Source organism: Phalaenopsis equestris, unplaced genomic scaffold (genome assembly GCF_001263595.1).
Source record: "Phalaenopsis equestris unplaced genomic scaffold, ASM126359v1 Scaffold000511, whole genome shotgun sequence".
Classification (NCBI taxonomy): Eukaryota; Viridiplantae; Streptophyta; class Magnoliopsida; order Asparagales; family Orchidaceae; genus Phalaenopsis; species Phalaenopsis equestris.
In genome coordinates, this window is record NW_018164951.1 from 3,208,221 (window position 1) to 3,229,910 (window position 21,690).

General features: G+C 33.7%; 2 protein-coding genes across 2 annotated transcripts in view; both read right to left on the minus strand.

Annotated features, from left to right (window-relative positions):
- Nucleotides 1–1,361: 1,361 nt before the first annotated feature.
- On the minus strand, nt 1,362–8,997 carry LOC110028428. The gene is made up of 5 exons (XM_020730262.1): nt 8,893–8,997; nt 8,190–8,826; nt 7,246–7,409; nt 5,352–6,843; nt 1,362–1,717 (listed from the first exon to the last, which is right to left on the minus strand). The coding sequence occupies exons 1-4, from the start codon at nt 8,995–8,997 to the stop codon at nt 5,755–5,757; spliced, it is 1,995 nt and encodes a 664-aa protein (XP_020585921.1). The 3' UTR covers nt 1,362–1,717; nt 5,352–5,754.
- A 4,229-nt stretch (nt 8,998–13,226) lies between these two features.
- The window catches only part of LOC110028350 (gamma carbonic anhydrase 1, mitochondrial-like), a 28,550-nt gene continuing 20,086 nt past the window's right edge, over nt 13,227–21,690 (minus strand). Inside the window, exons 3-5 of the mRNA XM_020730169.1 lie at nt 15,096–15,221; nt 14,111–14,262; nt 13,227–13,733 (exon numbers count right to left, since the gene is read on the minus strand). Coding sequence (XP_020585828.1) covers nt 13,452–13,733; nt 14,111–14,262; nt 15,096–15,221 — 560 coding nt within the window. The 3' untranslated portion in view covers nt 13,227–13,451. The remainder of the gene's footprint in view (nt 13,734–14,110; nt 14,263–15,095; nt 15,222–21,690) is intronic.

The following is a 21,690-nucleotide window of genomic DNA, read 5'->3' on the forward strand; positions in this document are numbered from 1 at the left end:
AAATTTAAAAGCTGTCTAGTTTGGAAGACATGAGAACTTTCATGCTATAACAAAAGTTTCAGCTTTTGATAATTATTGTATTGAATGTTAATAAAAATAATTATTTGAATATTTTGATTCAAACAATCTAGTGGGATAAAAGCTTGTTTTTGTTCTTGTTGTTGTAATGATTCAAACAATCTAGCCCTGCTAGATAAAAATTAACTCTAAAAGCGGCTCACAAGTTGCACATTGACAAATGAAGAAAAAATCGGCTGGAGAATGTTATGAGATTCAAGTCTTTAACTAGTAATCCAGAATCTGCAAAGTTGAAATTTCTTTGTTGGTGTTAGTTGCAACTAGATGTAATGAATAGATATGACACCTCCATCTTCATCTTCTTCATCATCTCATTATAGAATGAATTTCTTATTCTAAGAGATTAGGGGACAGATGTAGTGGCATCATTGAAAGCCGATAAGTTCAATCCAGCAGCAACAGCAAAATAATTATGTAATTGAGCCTTCAATAAGAACTGATTCAGCCATTTTAAACCACAATTTAAAGTTGGATATTAGGTGTTATAGATATAAATATATAGGATTTAAGTTTTTAAGTGTATAAATACACTGGAATGGCAAAATCTGTAAGTTTCATGTATTAAGATTTAGGTGTTAACTGTGTAAGCACACAAGAATTAGAGAAAATCAGCAATTTCATGTATAGATTAAGTGTTAAGTATGCAAATATATAAGAAGTAGAGAATCAATAACTTTATGTTTATGTATTATGTGTTAAATACATAAGATTTAACAAAATCAGCAAATTTAAATTGGAAATTTGAGTGCTATATATGTAAAAACAAGCATTGATTGGTATGTATGAAAATCATCCTAATGTTCAAAACACAAGCTAAGAGATTTATCATAAACTAAAATTTTTTAGGCTGTTTCAAGGAAATTGAGAGATGAAATTGGATTGGGAAGTTTTTGAGCTTGTTTTAGAGTGAAGTAGGCTGAGGAGGGACTTTGAAAGGAAGCGAGGGAATCTGATAAATTCTGAACTGAACTGGATGTTCTCTGCATTGATCTCAGCCTCCCCTATAAATTCTGATAGGGGGAATCATATTTTTGAATAGAAGGTGCTCTGTTCTAATCAGTCTTTTTTTTTTTCCTCATGCATACTAAGTAATGAAATACTATATGTAATTTGATACAATTGTTTTATTATGATAGAAGATGAACAATAATGAAAAATCCTTTTTGTATTTTTAGTTGGAGGAATACAAATGCAGCCATGATATAATCAATATTATTTAATATGCTTAAACAAAACTAGCAAATTGGACGATGTCAAAAAAAAAATCCCAAAAAGTGTCAAAGATTGAAGAATTACAAAAAAAATAGGAATAACTACAAAAAAACAAAATCTTTTCCATATAACTCTCACAAACATAAAGATCAAAGATTTTCTTGCGAGAAATGCAAGCCCGACTGATTGAGTGGATTTTTATATGTAGTGTTTTGGTGACCAGAGATGCTGCAACGTCCACACTTGTGAATCCTTTTTTATCTCTGCCCGGTCTTCTCTAAGAAACTCTTATTTATTCTTTTTTTTACTTCGGTCTTTATCTTGGACGCAAACTGTTAGGCACACTAACGTCAACACCATCATCGACTTCACTCTATTCATCTTCCCTGAAAGAGTACAACTAGGATCTTCATATTCCATTATGTACCTATAATTAAAATACTAAAATTAATTACATTTTCATTTATAGAGATATAAAATAATAATTTAATAACTATAAACCTAGTGTCATGGTAGCAGTCATTAACATAAGTATGTCACAACGAATGTTCTTTGATGCCAATAACAAGTGCAATATGAATACATGGTAACACAGTCATTTGCCAAGCTTTGCAACTACATTCTCTCCTTTCAAATATTTACTTCATATCCATTAAAAGATAATTTAACCTCAGCTGTGTATGGTGTTGATTGGCCTACAAGATATTGGATTTTTCTGATACTAGTATTTCTTATGTAATCTTCTACACATGACACTAGTTCACGTCTACATGTAGATGAAGTTAACTTCCTCTCTGCCCTTAGTTTCATAAGCATTGCTCTCAGTATATCAATCAAATCAACCACAGACTTACTCCTAACCTCCTCAATCCATGCATTAAAGAATTCAATTATATTATTAGTATTGTAATGATTTCTCATCTCAGGTAAGAAATCGCTTCTTGACCGCTTGTCAGACAAACATAATAAGAGTAAATCTGTGGGCATATACTGCATAACTCATTAAGATTACATTCAAATTTATTTTTAGTATAAATATTAGCAGCTGTCCACACTAAACTTTTAATCATTTGATTGTCATTACATCGAAAAAATTTCTTCAAGTTCTTCCATAGATGACATAGACAAACCCTATGTTCCACATATGGAAATTTGCGTGATTGCATTTTCTAAGCCCTTCTTCATATATGATATATATGTCAAGTTTTGTAAGTTAGTGCCAATTGATTCTGCCAAATTTTCTAAGAACCTCTTCCACTAGTTCTTTAACTCAGATTCCTCTAATACAAATGCAATTGTAAATAGACGAATTTGCAGATAATAGAATAACCAAGAATTTTGATTTTAAATGACAAACATCAAGGTTAATCAAATATGTTGTATGTATAACCTGCTTAAAAACTATCAATAGAAACCTTAAAGCTCACATAGAATCTATGGAATGATGAATCATATCTATCACAAGTATATGTAATGTGGTCCCAAATTTCTTTTAATAAGCTCCTCATGTAATGCTGGTACCCATCTGTAATTATCATCAACCGACCCAAAAATGTTCTTGCGAGCTAGTTCTCTTGACCTCCCTAATCTTATATGATAAAGGCAACCCATATGTGCACTCTAAGTTGTTCTTAATCTGCTTTGTGAGTGATGTCCGGATTTTTCTTAACAATATCTTCAATTTCATTTGCTACCCACGTGGTTGTTGCTAGTTTATAGCCTATTCTATTCACACCTGGGCATGAATGTGTTAGTTTTAATTTTCACACCTCAAAGATTTCGCCATCTCCACATATAGCTACAACACTAAATTGATTATAATGTGTAATCTTCACGCCAAAGTTCCTTTTGATGACATTAGATTTGAGAGCTTGTTTGAAACTTTATAAATTACGATAACATGTCTCAACCAATAAATCTTTATCATCCCTATCTTTGCTTATTACAAACTCCTCACCACAAGCATATTGATCGATGCAAATATTATGAATACTATTACATCTAGAGTGATTAACACGAGCTCAGGGTGGTGCATGATAACAAGCATCAGCATCAGCCTTTGTGGCGAGTCGGGCAACATTGAGTATGAGAATAAGGATGCGAGATATATATATATATATATATATATATATATGAATTAATTTCATTTTAATTATCTCTAAAAGGAGATCTGAGCTTCATAACTCGTAAAATAATGAAAAGCAATATTAAATAAATTTGTGATGGTTCGTTTGCCGGTGTCTTCCCAATACAAGCTTGCATATTTCTTTTTTTGGCAGATTTACATACATACCATTTCTTATTTATGAACAAATCTAACACCTAAACTTCAATTTTTACATATATGTCACCTTATCTATGCATGAAGATATGTATTTTAATTTTTAAAATTCAAAATAATAATATTTTTATGATATATGAATAATTTAGCTGGTATAATAATAAAAGATAAAAGCTTGGTTGTTACATATGCAAATACATAAGAATTTGGTGGTATGAATGTAAATGACCCCTTCTTCTTTAGCCCGGTTTGAGTAGGATTTATGTGATACTTAGCGTAAATGCAACCAACAAAAAAAATCAAATAAATTAAATCTGCAGTTTGCTAAATCAAATTTTTCTTGGTTTCATTACGATTTATTATATCCGATTATTACGTGAATTTCACAGATTTAGCTCAGACAAAATCATAGGAGTGTATTTATGCCAAACACCATGAACTAATTTAATAGATTTAACCTTAAAATTAAACCTAACATTATTCTAGATTTAATTCATTTGGATTTGATAAATCCGGATTTACCGACTTTACTAAATCCTATTTAATCTAAATCTTGTAGGCAGCCAAACACCCACTGAAAAAAAAAAAAAAATCTATACACAAATTTATATTGGAATCAACTTTGATTATACAGACCAAAATCTATTGCATTTCTCTCTTTTATAGCCCACAAAAAATAAGTATCCCTCCACATCTATATTAAAACTTAGATTACAAAAAACTTAAAAACTAATCACAACTACAATTCAGTGTAATATTCACAAAGAAATCCAGAAAAAGAGTAAGAACATGAACTGCAACTCTGATATAAAAAACCATGCCTTTCTTTGAACACAACTATAAAAAATCAGAAATAGAGGCAACCATGGCCAGTCTTTAACTTCAAACACTCCCCTTACAAAAATGAAGCATTTTTAAGATCCAAAGTAAATTTCATGTCATATAATATTTAATAATCTTGGAAATGGAACTTTAAAACATTTTACAGTAAAGTTACACAAGCAAACAAAAGAAATTCTGAAGAACAAATCAGGCTTAAAAAATAAAGTTCTTAACTACGCCCAAACCCAAAGTTTAACTATATACAAGGTCAGCAGTGATAATCCACTGCATCGTAAAAGCACTTAACAGTATAATTTATAAAGAAATTTCACAGTATTTTTGCTCCATCATTTGTTATTCTAAATAATAAGGAGCATATTAACTCATATCACATATTGTTCATCCCATCGATTTTTGCGCAGCATATTTGATCTACTGGTTAGATACTTTTCTTCAGGCATAAGTTCTTGAGTTTAAGGCATAGCACATGGGGGTTTGTGTGATGAAAAATAAAAAAAAAGGAAGATTACATAACACTCAATTCCTATGCATTTACACATCTAACACCTATACTTCAATTTTTACATACATGCCAGTTTACCTATGCATGAAACTGTGTATTTCACTTTTTAAAAGTTGGGGCGGCGATATTTTTTATGTGATATGAAAGAAAAGTTTGGGTGTTGGATATGTAAATACATAGCAATTAGGTGGTATGTATGTAAATGCCCCATTAAAGTTTTATATATAACTCTACACCCTAGCTTCAATTAGGTGGTATGTATGTAAATGCCCCATTAAAGTTTTATATATAACTCTACACCAAATGCAAACTATAAACCCTGTTATAAAAGTTGCCAACTTGTGCTTAAAAGGTCAAGTTTTTATATATTTCTTTTTTATTCTGATCCCAAATAAAACTAAATAACACGAGGAGTGCTCGATAGTTAGCACATACCTTAACAGAAGCCTCCGTATCAAACTCTTCCTTTAATTATAGGAAAATTGCACTTTACTGCCACTCTTCAAAGTATAGTGTTTGCAGCCGATCCTGAAGAATGAAGACTGCTGAAACATATCAAAATACAGCTACAGAACCAGCATCAATGAGAAGGAATTTGCTTTTCTGGCATTTACACGCACACTGCCTGATTCTTATGTATTTACATATCTAACACTTAAACTTAATTTTTTACTTTTATACCGCCCAAATCTTTCATAACTCATCAATACCACTACTTTTAAAGGGTGAAATGCGCATTTTCTTGAAGTTGGGTGTTAGATAGCTAAATACATAAGAAATAAGTGGTAAGTGGGTAAATCTTCATTTACTTTTAAGAACAGTAATTCTCAGTTTGATGTTATTGTTGGTGGCACAGAACAGAAACACAAGATAGGTCTTCATCTATCAGCCACATTTCCATATAATCAAGCCATCTCTGCGCGGAATTCAGATCCACATTCCCAGACCAAAATACCATTTTGGTTCCATTTTGGATTGTTTTGTTCAACCCATCAGCACCCGCTTCAACACCAAATTTCAACTCATCAAACAAACACACATCAACAATACCAGAATCTTCAAGGACCTTTCTAGCAAAATATGCGAAATGTTTGTAATTTGTAGAAGCCAAATCACCTCCTTCTACCGATCCAGCATGTGACACAAGTTTAGAGATAAAATCATCATCCCAAATCTTCGACGATACTCGAGATTTCTTCACAAATACCATTTCCAAATTCTTCGCAAAGAGAAAACTACAGGCGGGATTAGGAAGCTCAAAGAAAATGTCCCTCAGAGGAAGAATGTTCCCGTCAATCACCCACGTTTCATGCCCTAATTCGAGACATCTTTTAACAATAATGGATTTGGCAAGTATCTCTTTCATTTTATCCGTTCGGGATGGTTCGGAACGAACTAATTCGTAACTTCCTGTGTTTATTAACTTCTCGAAATCAATGACTGGATATCCGTTTCGGGCGAGATCACTGATGAGTTCGAACGGACCACCGATGAAGATTACATTTCTCATATTAATCTTCTTGAGATGACAGCGCAGATTTTTAGCCATCTTCTCTGGGGTTCTGTACAAGCTCACAATTACAACAGGTTTTTGTTTCTGCATGGAGTAAAGAACAGATCCAAGTTCATCATAGCTCCTAATAAATCGCCATGGCACAACTTCTCTAAAGCAAAAATCATACCATTTCAATTTTTTCAGAGATTGCATTTCCCAAATGTTAAAATCAAGGGGTTGTTCATGCAACAAATTTGAATCAGGACCTGCTGTTTTGCCATAATTTACACCTGCATCTCTGTGGGAGATAGTGAGGGCCCTTTCATTCAGAAAGTTTGTATAGATATTGTAGTAACCCTTAGCATGGATAAATTTGATAAACCATGGAGTCCATATCCTCTCTCCCATTCTTTTGTACCACCCTGTTGTCACCTGCAAACACTATCATAAGCAATATTAAAAGCAAGGACGATTGCATAAATACGACACAATTTCTATATATTTCCATATCTAACACCTAAAATTTGCTTTTTTTATTACATTTACAGCACTTTACCTATGCATGAAAAAATACATTTCAATTTTTAAAAGTCAGTAGTATATTTTTTATGTGATATGAATGATTTAAGTATTATAAATGTAAAAACTAAAGTCTAGGTATTGGATATGTCAAGACATAGGAACTTTGTGGCATGTATGCAAATGGCCCTAATAGTAATTGCACGGATTCCATAAAATAAGTTCTAAATAGTCCCTTGCCTTCTTTATTACTGCATGAAGTCAATAAAATAAATAAATAAATTCAAAGTTTTACTGGGCTAGAGAAGAAATTACCATGCCTTGCAAAATTGGTTTTGCACCCTTCACTTTGTGTTCATCGTACCACAACCGAAACTCTTTCCATGGTTTTGGAAAGAGAAGCTGGCCCCATGTACCCACCATCTGGTAGAGAAAAAGACGTGTTTCGCTATCCACCTGTAACTTGTTTCCATGTTTACCTATTCAGTAACAAACACAAAATGTGTAAATGGTTGAAAAAATCAGACATTTCCCAAGTTATTTTGCAGTTTTGAAAATTTATAGTATGGAAAATCGTTGAAAATATTATGAATCGTAAACCATATTCACAATCATCATCCACAGAAGATGAATTCACCATCATCAGTTCTCTGCCAACCATCCCAACAGATTAAAGTAGTATTAATAGCTTAAGGGAGATTTACAAACATATCACATAATTCTAATGTATTTAGACACCAAAAACCCAAAATTTGATATTGCTTATATAACACTTAGTGTTATAATCACATCAAAATATATGCATGAAAAAGTAGGCTCCAATTTAACAGAAGGTAATATTAGCGGTGTGATATTAGGGATTTGAGTGTTGGATAACTAAATAGTAAAGTTTAGATGTTAGATAGGTATATACTAAAAAAATAGTGTGGTATGTATGTAATCAAACAACCACAAGGAGAAGTACACCAAAATACTTATGAATATTCATTCTTACAAAGTGAGCACTCCACATTTTCATGGAAATGTGAAATGCATTACAATTCATCAAATGGTGCATGAAAAGTTTCAGCAATGTTCAGGCTTTTTTTACCTGCGAAATGTTTCCTACAGCAAAAAATGACTCACTAACGTCATTCATCACCACTTTTTATGCATAGATAAGGTGCATATATGTAAAAATTAAAGTTTAGATCTTAGATATGTAAATACATAGGAATTAAATTGTGTGTATGTAAATCTTCCATTAAAAAAAATCATACCTGCAACAAACCTGGGCCTCTGCAAGGAGGCCCCATAGATGAATGGGCTGTAGTTAGACAAGTCATAGTAATAGTTAAGAATCAGAGCCTTGAGATACTTGTAGTAGAGCAACGACACCTCCAGATCGTCTTCCACAATGAAGGCAAAATCATCATCGGAGATAGGCCACCATGCCTCCAACCACTGCGCCTGTAATCCAACATTCCCCGTCCTGTAATGAACGAGCTTCTCCCCATGGACCCATCCTAGCTCGTCAACAAGATCTAGAATCCTGCGCGATTCCTCCAGTTTTCCATCCATCAGCGCATCAGAGCCGTTGACGGCGGAAAAATGGTCAACAAGGATGTGAAGATTAACGCGATCGCCGGCGTAGTCTGCGGCGGCGAGGGAACGGAGGCAGCGGCGGAGGGACTCAATGCGGTTAAAGGTGAGAACTTTGACTGTGAAAGAGAAGTTATGATGTAGAATATTAGTGTTCCGTGGATTGAAGGTGAAGTGATTAGGGCTTTCGGATTGGGGTAATTGGATGGAGGAGTGGTAGTGATAGGAGAAGAGAAGGATCGCGGCGAATGAGAAGAGGAAGAGGAGAGGGCAAGAGGCTTGCCGGGGAGGGATGCATTTTGAAGGAGTTAGGGGCTGTTTGGTCACGAATTTAGAGCAGGATGTAAGCTGGATTTAACCTAAAGAAGACGTGGGGTTAGCTTGATCAATAGTTTCGGGTAGGAGAGTAGGGGAAGGAGGAGAAAAATGGGAGTTTCGGGTCTCTGTAAGCAGCGATCCCGTCGTTGTGTTCTCAGCTAGATCCATTGCTACTGTATCGCGATTGTTTTGGATGAAACAGAGAGCTAGAGGGAAATGCGAGGGTTTTCGGGGAGAGAGCAGCGCAATGGTTTCGTTAATTTAATTTTATTAATTTAATTGATTCATAATTAATAATAAATTAAAATATTTTCAGATTAATTATAATTAAATAAATTTATATTTATCGTTTAGTTAATATTTAATAAAAAAATAAAATATTATTTTTTAATCATTCAATAAATTTATAAGTATTTATTAATTATTTATTTTTTATAAATGTTCAACTTCTATTAAATAATTAATTTAATAAAATTTATAGTAATAATTAATTAGCTTAGTAAAAATATAATTATTAATTATCATAATTTGAAATAAAATATTGATTGAATTTAAGAAACTTGTAGATTTTAAATATTTGGATTGTTTTAAGAAGTCAAATTTACATGATCTATTAAATCTTATTTGAAATTTTAGTTAAAATCTAATGATTGTAACATGATTTCGAATTTACATGAAGAGATATAGAAATGTTTGAACAGTAAAATATCAAAAGTTCCATGATAAAATGTTTTAATATACCATGAACTCTTTGATATTTAAAGTGTAGCTAACATAATGTATTTATAAACTTCCAAACAAAGTTTCTCTCTCACTCATGATTTTAAAAATCACATCAAATCCAATGATTCAACTATGAATTCATCCTCCCAAAGGTTTTAAAAAGTTTAGGATAATTACATATATAAATCTTGAAACTTTGTCATTTACAAAACCAGCACCCTCATTCATTCCTTTCACAAATTCTTACACAAATATCAAAATTCACAATAAAATCTCAACCCGTATTTTACATTGTTATCAAATTCTCAATAGTTTGATCGTGAAATGCATAAATCCACTTATTCAATAGTTAAAAGAAAAAGATGTAAATGTTAGTTTTGTAAATAGTAAAATTTTGAGTGCTATGCATGTAGTTATCCCTTCAAAAAATTCTCTTATTCATCTAATTTAACATGTACAATAATATCTACTAAAGTTTTTTCAAAGAATATTTTATCTTTCTAAAAATTAAGATATATATATATATTTATATATATATGAATTCCTTATTTGCTAGTGTAGGAGGTGTTTGTAGAGATTTTTTGGGCTATATTATTTGTTGGTTCTCGGCTAGTGCTTTTTCTACTTCCCCTCTTGTGGTTGAAAGTGATGCTTTAGTTTTTGCTCTACCGATGATTGTGAAGTTTGGTTGGAAATACATTATTATTGAAACTGGCTCTTTGATTCGTTGGAAGTGTTGTAATTGCATATTGATTATCATTGGAGCATCAATAATCAGATGAAAATGATTTTTGCAGTTTCCAAGAATTTGATTATTAACTGATCTCATATTAGGAGAGAATGTAATATGGTTGCTCATTGGGCGGCTAAATCTGGCTTGAAGATGCATTGCGCTATGATTTCTAAGTGTGTTCCACCTGTTCTGATGGATTTAGTTTTGAAAGATATTGTTTGTTAGCTTTTATTTTTGTTTTGTGTTTTGTTTTTTTATGTTATGTGTTTTCCTTTTTTTGGGGAAGAAGACCTTTAGTTTTTTAATTTTTTTGTCTTTTGAGTGTATTGTAATGTGAGTGTTTTTGGTCATTTTCCTCTTTTTTGTAACTCTTTTTTGTGATAAATGCATAAGGAGCCGAATAATGCTCTTTCACTATATATATATATATCATATGATTTCTATGCATTTAAATGCTTAACATCTAAATATTGATATTACATTTATAACATTGAATTGTCATGGAGTAATTCACATCATCCATTGCTTTCCCTTTTTTCTTAGTATTTATAGATAAATTTACTTATATCACTTTAATGTCATAAACCTATGGATAAAAACATATATTTCACTTTTAAATGTTATTAATTATGGTATTTTTTGAAATGTTGTTATAGATTTGAACGTTATGTATTTAAAATTGAAATTTTAAGATGTAGATATGTAAATACATTAAAAATGCGCGGCAAGGATTTAAATGCGCCTATAAATAATATGTGCACTAGTATATACCAACATTTAATAACAAGTAATTGTAAGCATGTCTAAGTATTACATAGAATCCCTTCTAATATGAATAAAGTTACAAATAAGACATCACACAAGGCATAGAGACATGTCCATAGCAAAGGCCATACATGTAATTGACAACTAATAAGGATCCATAGTATAATCTTACCACTCAATATTAAGACATCATTGCTTATATTTCTACGCAAGGTGAAACACCTCAGTATCATAATAATGCAAATGGAGTTTTGCATTTCAATCATCCAAAATATTAAATATAACATTTTAAATACCAAAACTTTAAATATAGCATTTTAAACACATTTTCCATTACAACCACCCTCCTAAGCCAACACCTCAGACATAATAGTGTATCTTTTCATACAATACAAAAATAATTATTCTTCACACATATTTGAAAAGATCTATGATGTATTTTCTCTAAGAATTTGACATTAGCAAGATTGTATTTTGATAGTTTTCCCCCATAATGCTCTTTGGGTCACATCATTATGTGCACGCTCAACTTTAGATGCTCTTTATCACTTAATTCAACTTCAAGTCAGTTGTCCTCTTGAATGAGCCAAGAATCAAATCTCTTGGCGAGCGAATGGGAGACCTTAACGAAATTTCACTCTCAGATCACCAAAAATAAACAATTAAGCATAAGTCATTATTTAATTAGCTAAACTAATACAATTTAATCAGCTTGGCGAATGATTTGACCTTTCATCCTGAATTTGTGCTCGACAACTAGTACTTAGCAACTCATCAACTCATAAACTCGGCAACTAATACTCGATAACATGGCAACTCATTAGTGTAATGTAGTAGGTCAACAGGGTTACCCAATAGGGCAAAGCGACAAACTGACTTAGGGTTATACACACAACTCATCAAACCTAATTATATATAGATAATTCAAAACATGTGTGATTCAATAATGAAATCCTTTAAATGATATTGTAGCACACATAAAAATGCATCATAAAAACATGCTGGGAACAAATATTATTACTTACACTAATAAGATTAGTGGATTGAATAGCTTTGGCTCTTTTTTGGGTCAATTTGAGACCCTTCGAGGTAGAAAATCAGAGTATATCATCAACAATTGTCAACAATTAAGCCTGCAGATGACTGGCCTTATTTAAGAAGGCTTATGACACTCTGGCTTCTATTATCAAAATTACTTATAAGTTCCTTTTTTAAAATAAGTTTTTTAAATAAATTTACAAAAAAACCCACACTTTTATGAAGAAGAGTGTCAAATTAGTCTCATAACTCCAAGACGGGTGATTTTCATCTCATTGTTTATAAAACTATCATATTAGTCCTCATACTATTTCCATAGGGTCTAAAATAGTCCTAATCGGGGATTATTTCAACCAATATTAAAACAACTCGATGATCAAATTAACACTTTCATAAATTTTGGGACCAAGGCAACTCCCTAAGAGTATGGGACCATTTTGACACTTTTCTCCATTTTATGCATAGTTTTATAAGTCTACATTTCAGTGTTAGATATGTAAATACATAAGAATTATTTGGTATGCATGTAAATTTCCCGAAAGATAATCTAATAAATGGAAGTGAAGCTATGACCTTCAAGGGATAACATCAATGATTTCCGACCTTCAATGATTGATCGCAATTTATCGTGCCATCATTGTGGAGCAGGAACAACTAAAAAAAAAAACCCTAATGGCAGCCCTTTCACTCTGATCTCACTCATTTTTTGTAAAACTTGACTTGCCCCAAATTGGCCACACAACAACTTACCCCTTGCTCAAAAAAAAGCTTTGGCCAAGCACATAGACATCAGGTCCAACAGAATAAGGGTCTGTTTGGGGCAGCTTGTGCGTTTCATGATAAACTGCTTATCCTGAAACGCGGCCCGCGGGCCGGCCGCAAGGGCCGACTCACGGTCTGCGTGTCTGCGTTTAGTGTAAAAATTCAAACGCAGTTTCGTATAAGCTGGCGAAACACACGAACCAAACAGTATCAAACGGACCCTAAATTAGCAGTTTCAAGAAAACAAGAAGCTTTTTACAAAGGCCAGATAAAAAAAATTCATACCAGAGCTTTTATAAGATTGGATTCCTCCAGAAAACTAGTAAGCAGCAACAACATAGTAGTTTGTAGTAAACCTACAGAGACTCTCTCAGCCAAAGCAAAAGGATTACTAATAATCCACTTAATATTAAGGCATTGAAACTTTAATATACCAAAAATCTGCAGTCTAAGCAAAGATGGCCGATCTTACTACAATAAAGCTCGACCAAGAAATTATTGGGAGACCACAAATTAAGGAATAGAATCACCATCCTCAAACAACATTCGACATAAATCAGCTGTGGAAACGAGTTTAAGATACGATTTAACCGGTTGGAGCTCAGTGGAACGATTTGCGAGATTTGTCGGGCAACACATTGTCGGGAAGAACAAGTTCGGTGGGAACTTCACGGACGACTCCGAGCATCGAGTCGTATTCCTCGTCGCCTCGGGAAAACTTCTTGCGCATCAACTTCTCGAACTCTATCTCTTCGAAAGGTTTGGCATTCTCGACAGCGTGCACTTTGGCCAAGTTTTTGTAGTTCGCTGCTGATTGGGAAATAAAGGCTATTTCTTCTTCTGTTAACTTCCTAAGGAACCTGGCTGGGTTTCCTGCCCACACCTGTGATGTACTTTTTTAAATTTCACACTAAATGCATGGGCCTTCAAAAAAAGTTATGAAAGATTTTAATAAGAACCACTCAATTCATGGGTATTTCACTTTTTGAAGGTTTAAATGATGGTGTTTTGAAGTGATATAAAGATTATGAATGTTGAAAGTAAAGTTTAGGTGTTAGATATGTACATGCATAGGAATTGGGTGGTATATATGTAAATGACCCAAGAATTATAAAGCATGACTCCAAGAATCTAACAGATTGATAAATTCGAGTATCCTTACAATCTTGTGAAATGGATATAGAGAGAAAAATGATTCTTTATCTAAAAGAGTGTTTAAGTGAATGAAATTCCGGCGAAGACGAAGAACGGTAGGATTACCTCCCCGCAAGGAATTTTAGTGCTTTGCCTCACTAGAGCTCCTGCAGCAACCATTCCATTCTTCTCTACCACCACACCATCAAGCAGGGTTGCACCCATACCAACAAAAGCCTCATCTTCAACAGTACATCCATGTAGGACTGCACTATGCCCTACAAAAAACAATGCTTAAAAACAAGGAACTTTGCAGATAGGTGCATTCATTATTTCAATTTAAACAGTTACCGACGTGAAGTGGAAAAAAAAACAGAAAATTATGGGGGATATTCTGACTGAATATTCACGGATGGCCTTACAACATTAACATGGCAATTTTTTAAGGCATTTAATAGGGGCATTTACAAAAATACCACACAATTCTAATGTATTTACATATCTAACAGCCAAATTTTCAATTTACAGGAATAACACTCAAAACTATAACATCACATTAGAGACACCACTAATACTAACTTTTTAAAAATGAAATACACATTTTCATGCAATTAAATTTTAGGTTTGAGATATATAAAATTATGTGAAATGTCTGCAAATTACTCTTTATTCTATTGATTACATATAAATATTTTAATATTTTAGTGCGTCACCATGCATCTCAAAGCAAATATCTTTATTATTCTCGTACTACTCTGTAAATTAAAATCACATAATTTCATGCTATTCAGATTTAATAGAAGTATAACATGTCAAATTTTCAGCCTATGCTAATCAAAATTGTGTGAGATATCCTGAACTATTTTTTTCTAAAAACAAAAGCATGTAATTCAATGGATTGTGGAGGACTCAACTCAATAGCATGCATCTCCAAACCCATAAAAATGAGGTCAAAAAATGTGTTTTTAGACTTTAAAAAGAGGGAGGGAACTTTAGGCGTAACTGCAACATAAATTGAAGTAAAAATAAATATTATATGGTCTGATGAGAAGTTAAGGAGTTCATATCAATGAATTTAATTATCTCATCGATGTTTAATCACATTACTCACCTACAGTAACATTATCTCCAATGATAGTTGGCAAGACTTTTCCACTTAAATTAGATTTTGCCACATGTACAAGAGAGTTGTCCTGAATGTTAGTTCCAGATCCAATCCTGATTCTGTTAACATCACCTAAAAAAAGAACAAAACAAACTAAATGATGGCATGGTGCTCAGTAAAACACAATCACTTATATTTACAACAAATTTCATTTCCTCGATACAATTGGAAATAAGAATGAAGAACAGTAGATTTCACATACACTTATACACATGCGAAAAAGCTCAATTACATGCAAGTGATTTGCTTAAAAAAAGAAATAGACTTCAAAGTCCTCGTATTAGAGACCTCTAGAATTTCCATTGTTAGATCGAGAAAATATTATTCTCATAAAAGTTCCCCTAATGCAAAAGCAGATTTTGCCTAGCTATGAAAATTTTGATAAAATGGACCTTGGCTTTGAGTTGACAATTAGGACCTTCACCTTTCATTCTAAGTTTGAGGCCTATGCATTAAAGGGGTGAGGAGGTTTAGAACCTTCAACAAAGGCTTTCATACATGGACAGAAATTTTAAAAGGAAGCCTTAACCCACTCTGATAATTTCAGCAACATAAAGCCTTTGCTAGCAAAAAGGTGTATGAATAAAAATTATAAAAGGAAGCCTTAACCCACTCTGATAATTTCAGCAACATAAAGCCTTTGCTAGCAAAAAGGTTTTCGTGTGTGTGTGTGTTCATTCGTCGCTGAAGCGATCTCAATAAGGAATGATGTTCTAAAATTTCTAACTACTAAAGAACGCTATCAAAGTGAATTGGATCCAAGTTACACAGGCACCAAACTAAATTATGAATGAAATGAATCAACCGTAACATCCAAGGGGCGCATAAACTTATTTTAATTGTAGGAAAAAGTGTACTTAGCATATGGATAGAATTTTAACCATTACTCCGTTTTTTGAAAAATATTTGAACTTTAAGAACTTCAAATACTCAAAATATAGCAAAATTAAGATTTTTTTTAAAGTAGTCCATCCTGATAAATATTTAGCACTTCCCTAAATATTGGGATTCTTTTTACATTTTAAGTTTTTTATAGTGTATTAATCATTTAATTTACCTTATTAGGCTTTAAATACTAAGAATTTTTTTGTAATTTAAAATTATTTGTCTTTGAATCTAGCAAAGATAGGATTAAATGCTTGAGCATGCCTACAATTTCATATGAAAGCAACAATATGGGGACACTTAGAGTTGTTAGGTTTCAATGTTGCTAAATATTTCAACATTAAATATATGAGAATTGTGCTGCATGTACGTCAATATAAAAGTTTATGTGAAATATCTAAAATTTCAGCAGCAGCTCTTAGATATTTACATATAACACAAACTTTAATATTGACATACATGCAACAAAAATTTTTGACATTACAACAAAAAAACCACTACTAAGTTTTTAAAAGTTAAAACAACATTTTGATGCATAAGTGTTAACACCTAAGTTTTATAATATCAGGCTTTAGGTGTTAGATATGTAATTACATAAGAATTAAATGGTATGTAGTTAAATTTCTTTTTTTTTTAATTTGAAAAGCATTTAACACATTCTTAATTGAAATCTAATCTAAATAATGGATACTTTTGTAAACCAATATAAACTATGTAACTACAAACTACCTTCATGGGTTTAATGTAATTTGAAATGCTTAAAATATCATGACCGACCAATTGCGTGTTAATGTAATTTGAAATGCTTAAAATATCATGACCGACCAATTGCGTGTTAGTGGAAAACCTGTAGTGTCAAGACATGGAAAACAGTGATGCATCAAACTAGCACATGGCTGCCACGTAGTACCATGTTGTATGTATGGGGCCCATATAACTTGGCCGTTATTGACGTGGACAGTAAGTACAGAACCAGCTCCTGCATAACTCAATAATCCTTATTGGGCAGCCCAATCAACACGCACACCGAGTCATGTGGATAGCCTACAAATGGCAACTAAAGTGTGGGGGACACATCTCACTTTTCCTAGGCTTAGTTGGCAACAATGAGCCTACTTATCACCTAAGAAGGAGAGCCCACCAAAAGGAGATAACTAATGCGCCTCGGTAAGAATATCATTGACACGGGGGTTTTCCTCCTTCCTCTTCCCTCCTTTCCTTTTACCCTTATTTCTTTGTTCTTACTTTTCATTCTAGGCCTTTTCTAATTCAAAAACTTTCATAAACCTGAAATCTGATTTTTATTCTCCTTACCAATTTAAAACCTTTCAGAAAACTGAAATTTGGTTTTTATACTCCAATTTAAAACATTTCCTAAAAATTGAAATCTGATTTTTATTCCCCTTCCTAATTTAAATCATTTCCTCAAATCTGAAATCTGAATTTATTTTCCTTCTTATTTTAGTGTTTCATAAGATAGGTTATGCCTCTTTATAAATAAGAAAGATTGTGCTTTGAATTAAGGGTTGTTTTATGATATCGGAATTCAGTTTTGTTTGAGTGTTTTTCCTCTTGAGGGTTGTATCTGATGTCGAGATAGCGCTCTGGTTGTCCCTCGTCGAAAGTGGTGATCGTCTCCAAGGGTCCGAGTGGTGCTCCAGTTGTATCTCGACTCCGCCAGAGGTATTTATCTTACCTTACTTTTGTTTCCTTGTTGTCCTACTTCTTCCACAACAGCTCCACCACTCTAACTTTTCCCCAAATGCCTCCAGCCCACCTTCCAGTCTCAAACCGGTTGTCCAGCCCAACAGCCAACTGTTCTGCAGCCAAATATGTCGCCCAACACACCATCTTTGTTGCTGCCACCCCTGCTAGCCACACCAATCCACTTAGCCAAACTACACCACCCCTAGGCTACACTTTTGAGGTGTTTGTTCGTGTTTTTTCATGTTTTATTAATGTTATTTTCAGTTTGTGTGTTGTAATCCTATTTCTCCATTAATAAAAGTTGTTTTTGTGGTTTGGGCTTCTTTTTCGGTGTCTTCTGATATCAGAACTAGCCCAACCCTAGTCATATCCTAGGTTTCCTAGCATCGGACTTACCCCCCACAGGAAAAATTTTTTTTCTACCTTGAACCACCCATTCAAAATCAGCAATCCCAAATCAAATTTTATACACCTTCATATAGTCTTATGCACCATTTTTTCACCTCCCAACCCTAAACCTTAGCCATGCCACTAATGTGATGTATGCCCGAGCCTACTCAAAACAAGATACAGCGAGAGCTCCACCATCTTCAGCGAAGACATCAGAATGTTGAAAAGAAAATCAAGCGAGAGGTTACTCTCGACTGTTATCTAGAAGGTCAAAAGAAAGAATGAGAAGAAGTGAAGATGAAGCGAGAAACACAACGTTAACTCCTACCAACGTATTATCGCCAAAAGTTACAGCTCCAAGATTCTAAAATGGAGAGAATAGAGCACTAAGTGACCCCGCCTGCCTACTAGCTAGTGAAACCAATCTGCAAGCATATCACAACCAGAAAAAGTTACAAGTGTTACGGATTCGGGCATGTGTAATAAAAATGCACAACCAGAGGAGAGATTTGTTTTACTGAGCGTGAAGTTGTTGAAAAATTGTGCAATGACACGGTTAATAAGGGAGAATTTGACTTCTGGGAGGATTCTCCACTTGCAGCTAGCAAGAAAGAGACACTACCAATTCCAGTGGATCACGAGATAGAGATTCCAGCTGAGGTTGTAGCAGCCATTCTGGAAGGTAGTGACCTCGATGTAATGAGCATTTAAGCAGAGTATGAAACTGTGGTACCTCCAGATACTGTTTCATAGAAGTTGAGAGGAGCTACAGCACCTTGGAGGTCCAGAAGGATCACGAGCTTGAGGGATCGACATCTAATACAGGGCCACGAAAGATACAAGAAATACAAATTTTTCAGATGGTTAGACCTCTTTCGAAGTTATCCCGACGGGGGGAAGTCAAACATGTCCAAAGAGGAGTCATTTTGTGCTATGTCGGAAATATTATAGGAAATTATTCAGAGGTTATTTTCAATCAAGCATGGTACCCATCGTCAGATGTCCTGACAAAAGAGGTGAATCCCAACTTTGTAGTGGGCCCAAAGAGCATGATGGGGACGAAAATTCTGCAGGGGTCCAGGTCCTATTTATGGGGAGGACTCACCTGAGGGGGTGCTAGTGAGAGCAGCGCAGCTTGCCACAAATTTCATCCTAAAATTGAGTTATCCTAACATGCATATTACTCTACCACCGCACACTAGGCACGAGAAGTGGATGGAGAAGATTTCAAATGTAAGGGCTCAAAAGTTGAATTACGGGAACCCCCTTTTATATGCAGCTCCCGCTCAGGATGTGCTAAATGAGGATTGCTACCTATTCTACCATAATGCATTGAGGAATGGCTACATCGACATGATTGACCGACCAGAAGACTTATCGTCGTACCATGAGGATCCAAAAGCTTCGACGAATTAGGTCGAAGCTATCCAACCCCGAGAGAATGACACGGGGGTTTTCCTCATTCCTCTTCTCTCCTTTCATTTTACCTCATTTCCTTTCTTTCCTTTCTTACTTTCCTTTCTAGGCCATTTCTAATTTAAAACCTTTCATAAAGCTGAAATATGATTTTTATTCTTCTTCCTAATTTAAAACAATTCTTAAAAACTGAAATCTAATTTTTATTCTCCTTCCTGATTTAAATCATTTCCTCAAATCTAAAATCTAACTTTATTCTCTTCTTTTAGTGTTTCCTAAGATAAGTTACGTCTCTTTATAAATAGAAGAGGTTGTACTTTGAGTTAGGGGTTGTTTTATGAAATCTAAATTCAATTTTGTTTGTGTGTTTTCCCTCTTGAGGGTTGAATCCGATATCGATGTAGTGCTCCAGATGTCCCTCATCTGAGGTGATCATCGTCTCCAAGGATTCGAAAGGTGCTATGGCTGTATCTCGACTCCGCCGAGGCATTTATCTTATCATACTTCTATTTCTCTGTTGTCTTATTTCCACAGCAACTCCACCACTCCGACCCTTCCCCAGCGCCCTGCAGCCCACCTTCCAGCCCCAAACTCGTGGTCCAACACCTCCTAACCGATAGTCCAACCCCGCAGCCCACTGTTCTACAACCAAATTTGCGCTACCGCTACCCTAGGTAATCATTCTTATCCACCTAGCCAACCTCCACCACCCTTGGGCTACACTTTCAAGGTATTTTTTTGTGTCTTTTAATGTTTTAGTGATGTTATTTTCAGTTTGTGTGTTGTAATCATTTTTCCCCATTATTAAAAGTTATTTTTGTGGTTTGGGCTTTTTTTTCCTCCGGTATCAATCATATTGGCGGTTGTAAATCATGTCAAGTACGTAATTAGAACAACCAACCCAATTCCTATAAAAACTCACATGACCTAAAAATAGTAAAATACACCCACCAAAAAGTTAAAACTGCGGGAGACATTTGCCAAACTGATGGCTACATATTGGCTGATAAAGGCACTTGTATGAACAACATGAGTAGCCCTTGATTTGAGCTTGAGATTGACTAATTAAATGAATTTGAGCCAACTAATTTATTATGAGAAAAAGAAAATGATATCAATTGGAGAAATAATGAAAATTAGTTTATATAGGAAGAAAATTGTTTTTATGATTTTTATTTTTTTAACAATTGTTTAATTAAAAAGTCTTGAATTCTCATACATTTCAAGTATATTTATATTACTATTTTTATAAAAGTCAGTTTACAAGCTGACAAGTCGAGTAGGGATAAGCTCAAGCAACACTTACTAGTGCATTGTGCTCAAATTAGACATCTTTTATCAAGTGGAGCTTGAGATACTCACAAGTCAACTTGTTTACACTTCTAAAGAGAGATAAGTCAGAGCTTTGCAATTCATCCTTGTCCTGCAAATGGGTATAACCTTTAACTGGCCAAGCAACCAAACAACTTTTCAAGGTCGTAACACTGATAAATATAAAGTCGAGAGAATCAACATCAACTCAATAATGCAGCAAGGGATCTTGTGACACCAATGAGTAATATAGGTCGTTGAAAAGATAAGATATAGAATGAAACGTGGCAGAAAGAGGCCTCTTACATGGTGCAACCTAGAGGCATTTTGAGGGAAGCAGGGTTTCCTGAAACCCTAATGGGTATTTTGATCATTTGTGGGTGCAATCAGTGGAACAACAATTAGGGTTGTAATAAAACAAAGTCGAGTGAATTATGTTGTGGATTGGTCTTGGTTTAGTCGAATTGTAAATTTTTCATGCTCAGTTCAAGCTTGAGTCAAATTTTCACAGATATGTACATACTTGGCATGTTTAGATTTTTCATGATCATACTTGATTTGTACTTGACTTGTTTATTTTAATTAAACAAGCTAAAAATTTAAATGAGTACTTGTTTTTTATATAAATTATTGACAAATTATTATATATATATAAACAATTTAATAAATTTCAAATAAGCATCTAACTAGGTCACCAAGTAAAAAAAATAATGAATACATTGTAAATAAGCCTTTTTGCAATCAAATAACAAAAATAAATAATATCAAACTATTTTATTGAAATAAAAAAATACGAAGCAATTAAATTAAAATTATATATATATATATATAT

Bases quoted from the DNA above. Each gene is read 5' to 3' on its own strand.
- LOC110028428 (XM_020730262.1), bottom strand. From the start codon at position 8,997: ATGGATCTAGCTGAGAACACAACGACGGGATCGCTGCTTACAGAGACC. The intron at 7,410-8,189 runs GTATGATTTTTT...GTTACTGAATAG, and splicing joins GAGGCCCAGGTTTGTTGCAG to GTAAACATGGAAACAAGTTA. The intron at 6,844-7,245 runs GTAATTTCTTCT...TAGTGTTTGCAG, and splicing joins AACCAATTTTGCAAGGCATG to GTGACAACAGGGTGGTACAA.